Here is a 9344-nt window from a genome sequence, read left to right on the forward strand (position 1 = left end):
GGTGACCGTGGATGTTCACAGTGTCCAGTGACTTATGACATCGTGATTGAGGAGTTATAGAGTCTAACTGCTGTTGGGATGAATGATCTGCGAAAGCGCTCCTTCCTGCAGCGAGGGTGTTTAAAACTAGCACCACTGAAAACCAATGGGCTCAGGTCAGTTTAATATGCAAATTGTCATGACCATTGATCAAAGACAATAAGGTTGGAGAAAACTATATTAACCTGAGATAGAGAAGTTACTTGAATGAGTAACAAAACATTCTCCTACTGAAAACGATATGTCCAGATGAACAGAATCAACTTTGTCAATTCTTTTCGTTGGGGTGTAGTGAAATGATCGGAAACACGTCACAAAGCATGGGCTTGACTAATCAAAATGTCTCACGCTCTAACGAAAATTTAAATACATATATTCACAGTGAAGACTGTACCACACGTACTGGAAAGTAATTGCCTACTAGACAGAAACGTTGCAGTAACTACTACAACCTGTTGTTTTAGCTAGCTGTCGGTTTCTCCCTGCACTGGCCCACCAACCTTCCGGTGAAATTTTCAAAATAAAATGTTCATGAAAAACAACATAAAAACACATCTTAAGAGTATTTAGAGGTTTAATGTTATACAGAATATTCCAGGGATCATTTTGTACACATAAAGGAAAAGAAACACAACATCCCAATGGTGTTTCCTTTGTATTTCCCATAGAGACTTCACAGGAAGATGCAAGGGATTAGTTATAAGCAACTGCTGTTAAAGGCAAAACAAAATGCTCGCTAGTTTTACAAAGGGATTATGGAAAAATACAAAATTATAAAAGCAAAGTGCTAAATTGTACTACTGTACAATAAAAGACAACATGTTAATAAAAATAAGTGTGCAGTATATGGCATTGTGCAATACAGTACTTTACAGTTATGGCAAATATAGGAAAGATAAATTTAAACACTACAAAAAAAATGGTTAACCATGCTGAACAATTGAGAAAATTTTACAATAAAAGCATATGAAATACAACACTTAATACAAAACTACATTAACATAACCCTTCAAATAATTTCATGGCTAGGCAGCAACAACAGAGGCAGAAATATTTACGCCTATGGGTAAGAAAAACATGACCAAAAAAAAAAAATCGAATTTAAATAAACGGCTGACAAAGTCTGCTGATGATGGCCTTTCCAATTGCGTCATACTAAATAAACGGACTAATCACAAGCACTGCAAGTATACTAAAATAATAATAATAATAATAATAATGATAATAATAATAATAATGGCGTCACAGAATACTGTAGCATTTATACGTGTTTTTCAGTTTATTTTATTTGACAAACACATTTTAGCAGCAGGTAAAATCATATATTGGGAACTAATATTTCACAGTATGTAACAACAGGTGCAAACAATGATTCAGAAGTAAAATTATGAAAGTTACACAAATTGTACACAAATCTCAGAGCAGAAGAAACTGCAGTGGACAATAAACGATTGTGCAACAGATTTTAGGGTCATTTTTGCAACGTTTTTGTTTACAATTTAATCAAACCTGTTAATCGATGAGATGTACTGTATGTAAACACATTGTTACCATTAACCTATCACCTCCAATGATTCATTATTCTTTTGTAAACTATGTGGGATCTGTAACAAAATACCTGGCAAAGCTTTTCACTCATTTTAATACTGCTGGTGAAAACTGATTTGATGAAAATGGATTCTAAAATCCCAAAAGGAAAAAACAAAAACAAAACAACAATCCTGCCATTTCACCATGAGGATCATAAAACTGAACTTTACTCAGATTCTCGGCTGTATCAGGGAAACACTTTACATCCTGTTGCACTGAGGAAAAACGTTCTCCATAATGGCAGCATCTTAAAATGCTCGGTCCTGGAAGGCCAAACTAAGGTAATAAATTCCATTGTACAGCTTAAAAAAGGCATGGGACTAGAAATGACCAGACTAAGATGTGGCTTTATGCCATCTTAGTGGGACGGAGGCATTGGGGATCAGTCATCTAACCTCTACAGTCAATGGCTACTCTGTTAAAACGGCCCCATGGCTGAGCTTTCTCTAATTGATGTTGCAGCAGCTCAAGTAACTGATGGTTTTACCCTCTCCAGGCATCGGGGCAGTGTCACTGTTATCCAGCTTGTTCTGCTTCGCCTCTCGAATGAGCTCGCAGGCCAGGTCGAGAAAAAGTTTCTCAACGTTGTCAGACTCTTTGGCTGACGTCTCCAGGTACAGCATGCTCTGAGCGTCGGCAAAGTCTTCAGCCCTCTGCCTGAGGACCTCTCTCTTCTCTGCCAGATCTATTTTATTACCTATAAAAACATACAATGTCCATTTGTCAACAACAGGGGAAACAAAACTAAACAAAAACAAACCACAAGTCTGGCTTGTTGCAGTCTGACTAAACAGTAGTGGGTGTTTAATGAGACAGATGAGAATGGGGAGGGATATGTGCATGCGAGCATGTGTGGGATGCATTTGAGAAGACTGTGCGTTCTCAAAATGACAAGAATAAAAATAAATAAATCTTACCAAACAATGCTGATGACAAAGATAAGCATGAGTTATTCAAGTACAAAACAAAGTTCTTACCGACTAATATAGTCACCACTTGGTTGTTGGCATACTGCTCGATCTCCCTCAGCCACTCTGGAAGGCACCTGAAGGAGTCCTCACAGGTAATGTCATACGTAAGAATGAGGGCGTTGGCACTACGGTAATAACTCTGAGTAATGGAGCGAAATCTCTCCTGTCCAGCTGTGTCCCATATTTGTAGCTGGAAAACATAATATTGTCAAGAATATAGGCAACTGTCCAAACTGCTACAAAACATAAATGCAAACAAAAATGTAACATTGGCGCACCTTGACCTTCTCCCCTTTGATTTCCACAGTCTTAATCATGAAATCTACTCCAATAGTAGCCCCTTGTCCAGGTGGGAAAAGGCCCTACAATTACAAGCAAAACTTATAATTTAACACTTCTGTACTGTGTAATTCAATAGCTACACACTCAGACACACAGACAGCATACGAACCTGAGTAAAGCGCCGGACGAGACATGTCTTCCCAACTCCAGCATTTCCTATCAGAACTATTTTGAACAGGTAGTCATAATCTTCCATGCTCATACTAAACTAGAAAATAAAGACAAGGAGAAAAGACAGAGGTGAAGCGCTAACGCTATAACTGTCAAATTGCTAACATTTTTCCCCATGTGCTCCAAGCCACAGACATAAAGTCATGAGACACACACACCAAAGATGCTGATGACACTAAAAACTGTTGTGTAACCATCAGGGCTCAGACAACAAGTAAAATTTGAGCTGAATAAGCTTGGGTGAGTAAGCTGTGCCCTTCAGTGTGTGATCTGAATTCATATTGTGCTCATTAGCAGGAATTATACCCGACACTAATTGCACTGAAAAAAATGTATCACAGAGAGACATTTCCTTTTCACTAACTATAATCCTATTTCCACAGAAAACAACTGGGCCTACCTATCAAATGACACAACTAAGAAGCTTTATAGCTTTTCTGTAAATACACAAATTTTAAACAGGGCAGTGGCAGGATCATCTCTCTCTTTAACAAGATTCTGCAAGCAGCTGAGAACTTAGGAGCATACCTGCTGCAGCTTTTTAAAGCAAAATATTTTCCTATTGAGCTATATTTTCGATTTCAGCTGCTCAAGAGTTAGATGCTTTTCATTTCATTAATGTTGTACATATTTTTAGATGTCGTGCACAGGCCACATGCAGGCCAGTTAAGCACCCAGACTCTTTTATAAAGCTATGGTGTTATACGTGTAGAATGTGGCTTGTTATTTTCTTGCTGAAGTAAGAAACATATTCCCTGACCAAAGAAAAAAAAAAGTGTTATGGCAGATACTGGACCAAAGCCTCTAAGTATTATTGAGAATCCCGGGATTCTGGCTGATCCACGTCCAGTTTAGGCCAAAAGTCACGGGACTTATGACTTCAAAAGATAATTTAAAATTTGATTTGCCTGACCACAGAACAGCTTTCCACTTTGCCTCAGTAAATGAAAGTTTTCCTGAGCTCATGCATGGAACCATATCACCATCATTAAATGCTAACCTTGCCCCTCCAGATTATCTGAATCTTACTTTTCCACTATGCTGCAGATGATAGCATTTTAAAGTTATCTGCAACTTTAATTGTTTTTAAGAATTTGCCACTTGAAAGCTTCTGTTAGATGTTTCCTTATACCAGCTGGCCATGGTACTTATTCACTAAAATAGCTGTGAAATGTTACAGTGGAAAGCGTAAAATGTGTCTTTCTCAATTAAATATAAGCTCAGTTTGTCCAGTCTCATTTCAATGGAATAGTTTAGATCACTGTAGGAAAACTGGCATTTTTGGTAAGCATATGACACATGTGTTTCAGACAGTGCACTTAAGAAAATAGCAAACATTTCTGTTTCACTCCTCCACAAGATCTCATTTTAGATATTTGATATCTTTTATTTTCTTTTTAGCTCCCGTTTTTTGGGGCCGTGCATCACTTGCATGGAGACATGGAGATTCAAACAATACAACCTGCACAAAGCACAAAACGCAAAGATGCAAGAGTTACTTTGGTCGATGCCCACAAAACAGGGCGTGATCTGAAATGTATGTAAACAATGATAATATAGCACAAGTTTAAATTCTGCAATGCGTTTCTATGTGTGCCCCTACGCTAGAATGGAGAACCGGGCCTTTACGTGCGGAGGAACCGAACATATCGCTGTAAAAACAACATTTTAAGGAAACAAACTGTTGCTTGCAGGAAGATGTGAATCTCTGGTTGACAATGCTGGTACAGAGAAGAAGATTTTGAAGGAATAATTTAACCCTTTCTTGTAGTGATTTGAAACACTTCTTTCCGTGTCGCAATCACATCTTCACCAACATCTTATGCCCTGAAAGGTAAGGGGAAAAAACTGCAGCATCTCGCACATTTCGTAATCTGAAGTAGCTTTACACTTCTGGCTAATTATCCTTCATTTTTAATCTGAGTTGAAAGCCATTCGGTCGAAGCTAGCAACGGTAGCAACTAGCGGCTACAGCGTGTGATTCTGGCCATTTTATCTGCAGATGCAGCAAGGAAAAAAAAATCAAAGTCTGCCCTCCGCACCGAGTCAGGAGATAATTCATACTTACCAAAAACACGGGGATATCCCCGGACTTAGAACTACTTGGCATGCATAGGTCACCTCTTCAAATGGGCAAAGCCGCTGCTGGGCAGGGCTGTGTATCCTCAGGAGCTCAGCAGCAGCAGCCCGTCTGATAGAGAGACGATGAGGGAGGGGGGGGGGGCTGCCCTCAATGATGTCATCAGTTCACATGCAAAGTAACGCGTTACATGTACTCACTGCATTCAGAAAAGTACTTGATGGAGTGTGTCTTTTCCCAGTGAAGCTTCAAACATTCAAACGGATGCAGACATCCGTGGGCTGGAAAGGAAAGCATTTTTCTATTTTTCCACTGGTTGTTCTGGGTGGATGCAGCAGAATTCATGGGAAAGAAACTCGGAGGGAATTTTAGATATGAATATTTTTGATCTCTCTCTCTCATGCTGCAATTTTGTTCCATTCTACAGAGCTTCTAGTATTTATACTACGTGGACACTGCAGTTTTATAGATTATAATTCTAACAGGGAAACTCACACAGAGCAATGATAAACAAAAGAGTGAAAGTACAAAGCTACAGAGTTTTGCAGTTTCTACAACATTAGTATATTAAAAGCACGTGTCCTCCTCGGTTATTACCTTAAGCTGAATACGGACTATGTTGTTTTTTTATTATTATTGTTTAATTTTTTCTCTTTTGTTTTTCTGATTCCATTAATCTATTTTCCCATTAAGATGTATTTTATGATATTTCTATATATGATGCTAACGTACACATTAATGTAGTAAATATTTTGAAGCGGACTGAACTGTAATATTAACTATGTGGCACATTTTATTTACAAAGACTTTGGCCTACTGTGACTCATGGGCTTTTGTTGCTAGGAAACAAATAATGCGGAACTCAAGCGCTAGTCGTTGGTTGCGCCCGGACCAGTAGTTCGGTTGCACGCTGTGCCCTTGACTTCCTACGAGAGGTGATAGCCGATGAATAGTAGTAGTAGGCATCTCGGAAATTATTAAATAAGGTCTGAACTAAAGGGCACATTTCTCGCCATGGGCTTTATTCCAGAAGAGGGGAAGTCTCTGCCTCCTCCGGGGCTCGTGAACAGGAATTCGCTGTGGCTGGCCGGTGTAGGCTGGGTCTCCGCCGTGCTGCACAACGCAATCAACCACAGGCCGCCAATGAAATCAGGTTAGCATTTTACCTGTCTTTCAGACTGGTGCACGAACGGACGCTTTCCTTTCAAGCATATGAAACACTTAATTTTAAAAAAGAAATCCGAGTATTTAGTAAATAAATGTTCTCTCAGATTAGTAGCTGGTTGTGAGCTGTCCACAGTGGTCGCAGCGTATTTACGTTTCCTTTAGCATTAAAATAGCGATAAATATCAAAAACAGTTAAGAAATTTGGACACCATAAAAACAAGATCTTTCATTATCCAGCACATGACACAGAGGATGATTAAAATAAAGTTTTAAATTGAACAAAAATACATGCATAATTTCCTTGGGGATTAATAAAGTATTCTGATTCTGAAATCGAACTAAACAAAATAAACAAAACTGAAAACTAAATGTTCGTTTGTTAATTATTTTTTTTAAAGAAGTCTAGCGTTAAATTTTGTCGTTATTGTTTCTCCCTATCTGAAAAAGAAAGTAGTATTAACATTGGTTGTGCCACATTGGGTTTTGTTTTGTGTTTCCTGTCGTCTTTGTTTTGGTAATATCTAGCTATGAAGTGTTGATATAAAATGCGCTGTCAAAAAGCTAGGTGCAGTAAGCTAAAGTGTAAGCCTCCACCTATTAATTCAATTTGCTTTTGTTTGCATTTTTTGCAATCCTATTTTTTTTAAGAGAAAACCTTATAATGTGCAAGCTTTTGGTTTCTCATAACCACAGTAAGATTTTATTATTGTGCTTTGAAGGATCTTGCAAATATATCTACTTTAGTTTGCTGTATGCTAGTTCTATCTGATCAATAAATGTTGCATCGTTTTCCATGTTTTCTCTTTAAGGTGTTCATCGACAGTTTCTGCTGGCAACCATTGGCTGGTTCATTGGCTACCATGTTACCAAATATGAAAATTACACTTATGCTAGACTTGATCGAGACATGAATGAGTATATCAAACTCCACCCGGACAAATTTGTACCAAAGGGTAAGTTCATTTTTATGTCTTTGCTCTAACACAAGACAGGAGAGCCCAACACTACCTCTTCTTTATTGTATGAAGCCCTTTTTTTTTTTCATTGAAAAAAGAGCTTTTAAACTAACATTCACACACACTTAAGTGGATGCATCAGAAGGCAAGTTTCTCACCCAAGGATACTTTGACATTCAGATCCGAAGAATCAGGGATCAAACCACCAACCTCCCGATTAGTAGTACAGCCACAGCCAATGCAGAATTTGTGCTTTGTGAGTGGCTGCCACCATTCACCGTTCTTCAGCTGATGTAGCTTTCATGATTTTCTTTCAAATTAAATTATACATAATAATCTATTTTCATACATGTCCTTGTTTTCAAAAAACACCAACACAGAACAGGCTCAGCACCACACAGGTGGGAATTATGTTTATGCACACACCACATCGGATTATTTTTTGTTTGTTGTCTTTGGATGATGTTAAATCCTGTGCAGTGTAGTTGTGAAATAGTTTCTTTAGCGTTTAAGTATGTAATATGTACCCTGTTACAAATTCAAATCCCAGATTGCCTGAAAGCAAGAAAAATAATGTTGTACCTTTTAGAATGTGTATCTACATAATTGAAATGTGTTCAAAGCTTGAGAAATCCATAATCTTATTTCTAATATTTCAGTCACCTGTCAGTGGAAAATCAACTTTATATTTGATGGCCACCAAGCTTATCCATACAGTAATGTTACGGGGTGATGCAAATTTATTGCAAATTAAATAAATGTAACAAAAAGTAAAGATTACCTCATCTGTGAAAATGGCTTCTTTCTGAGTCACATCAGATTTTCAGTAGCATTGATGCTGATAGTTACAGCTCCCATGGTCCCACACTACTTTCCGGTGCCATCAAACTAGGCCATCAAACTCAGAAAGAAGCCATTTTCACAGATGAGGTAATCTTTACTTTTTGTTACATTTATTTAACTAGGCTTGATGTTATTGTTTTGATTGAGAAATGCCACGGGGGAAGAAATTAGACTGTGCAGTGCTGTAGGACATTTACTCTGATTAAATCTTATGAAACGTTGGGTCATGTATGTTTGTAATCAAATTGTTGCTTTTGGTTTCTTTTATCTTACCAGAGCAAAAGACCTTTGCTGAGATTGTTGAGCCTTTCCATCCTGTGCGCTAAGCATCAGTGGCTGCGGAGAGAGGAAACATTCACAGTTGCCGCCTGTGTTGAGCAGCCTTTTTGTGAGAGCATTCTGTCATATATTGTTTGAAATATAGATATGTAAATAAAAAGAATAAACTCAACCCACAAACTCAATTTTGTGACTGACTTTATAAGTGAAAACAAAAAGTTGAATTCTTTACAAACATAGGAAACTCTGATATTCTTTAACAAGTCATCTTTCTTGTGGTGTTTGTTTATATAAAAGGGATTAGAGCAGGGCGATATGACCAAAAATATTTATCACGAAATTTAAAAAGAGATCATTACAAAAGCAAATTAAGAGACACAATTGATTAATTTTGACAATGTATATTTATTCCTTATTCATTAGGTTTGTCTGGGGTCACTGAATGTAAACATTTCAGACATTTGCAATGGTTGGGTGTCTTAGATGACTCTCTTAAAAACAGATGTCCACATATCTTAGGTTTTGTGACTAATTTGCTATCCCAATAATGTCCATGTATTTCTCAGTGAGAGTCTGCGTCTTCTTGGTGAGGTCACTCATCACAGAAAACAGTCCTCTCACGTGGAAGTGGAAGAGGGCTTCAGGATCTGTGTCCAAGAGAGGCTCCAGGGTCTTGTTTAGTGCTATGTTGTTTTTGGCCTTGTGATCGTCCAGGCGAATTAGGCCACTCTCCACTGTGGTCCGTATGGCTTTGAGCATCAAGTAGTTGCTGAACAGGTCTTTGCAGGTCTCTTCTGCAGCTTCACAGTCCCACACCTCGTCTGAGGGCATGTCTCTCAGCAGGCTTGGCAGAAGAATGGTCTGCTCCATTTCACTGACGGCTGAGCTGTATCGTCTCAGAGCCAG

The 9344-nt window shown here is 38.2% G+C and overlaps 3 protein-coding genes across 4 annotated transcripts; 1 reads left to right on the top strand and 2 right to left on the bottom strand.

The window, feature by feature from the left end:
• Positions 1-604: 604 nt before the first annotated feature.
• rab30 (RAB30, member RAS oncogene family) lies at positions 605-5324 on the bottom strand. Of its 2 annotated transcripts, none has more exons than XM_005735959.1 (5): positions 5182-5324; positions 3052-3145; positions 2879-2962; positions 2607-2790; positions 605-2326 (listed from the first exon to the last, which is right to left on the bottom strand). In XM_005735959.1, the coding sequence occupies exons 2-5, from the start codon at positions 3142-3144 to the stop codon at positions 2076-2078; spliced, it is 612 nt and encodes a 203-aa protein (XP_005736016.1). In that variant the 5' UTR covers position 3145; positions 5182-5324; the 3' UTR covers positions 605-2075. The 2 variants fall into 2 exon arrangements, with proteins under 2 accessions (XP_005736016.1, XP_005736015.1); XM_005735958.1 differs by having other exon boundaries at positions 3052-3150.
• Positions 5325-6052: 728 nt separating this feature from the next.
• ndufc2 (NADH:ubiquinone oxidoreductase subunit C2) lies at positions 6053-8623 on the top strand. Its single transcript, XM_005735960.1, has 3 exons — positions 6053-6346; positions 7170-7313; positions 8436-8623. The coding sequence occupies exons 1-3, from the start codon at positions 6208-6210 to the stop codon at positions 8483-8485; spliced, it is 333 nt and encodes a 110-aa protein (XP_005736017.1). The 5' UTR covers positions 6053-6207; the 3' UTR covers positions 8486-8623.
• Positions 8624-8847: 224 nt separating this feature from the next.
• Positions 8848-9344, bottom strand: thrsp (thyroid hormone responsive; the record flags this gene model as incomplete). The annotated part of the gene is made up of 1 exon (XM_005736041.1): positions 8848-9344. A coding segment is annotated over one exon (378 nt), but the record flags the coding sequence as incomplete, so codon positions are not given.

This window comes from Pundamilia nyererei, unplaced genomic scaffold, assembly GCF_000239375.1.
Source record: "Pundamilia nyererei isolate P.nyererei 1_Seehausen unplaced genomic scaffold, PunNye1.0 scaffold00066, whole genome shotgun sequence".
Taxonomy (NCBI): Eukaryota; Metazoa; Chordata; class Actinopteri; order Cichliformes; family Cichlidae; genus Pundamilia; species Pundamilia nyererei.

Bases quoted from the DNA above. Each gene is read 5' to 3' on its own strand.
- rab30 (XM_005735958.1), bottom strand. From the start codon at position 5,223: ATGCCAAGTAGTTCTAAGTCCGGGGATATCCCCGTGTTTTTG. The intron at 3,151-5,181 runs GTAAGTATGAAT...TTTATTTTCTAG, and splicing joins GGGATATCCCCGTGTTTTTG to TTTAGTATGAGCATGGAAGA. The intron at 2,963-3,051 runs GTTCGTATGCTG...TTGTAATTGTAG, and splicing joins TCGTCCGGCGCTTTACTCAG to GGCCTTTTCCCACCTGGACA.
- ndufc2 (XM_005735960.1), top strand. From the start codon at position 6,208: ATGGGCTTTATTCCAGAAGAGGGGAAGTCTCTGCCTCCTCCGGGGCTC. The intron at 6,347-7,169 runs GTTAGCATTTTA...TTTCTCTTTAAG, and splicing joins CAGGCCGCCAATGAAATCAG to GTGTTCATCGACAGTTTCTG. The intron at 7,314-8,435 runs GTAAGTTCATTT...TTATCTTACCAG, and splicing joins GGACAAATTTGTACCAAAGG to AGCAAAAGACCTTTGCTGAG.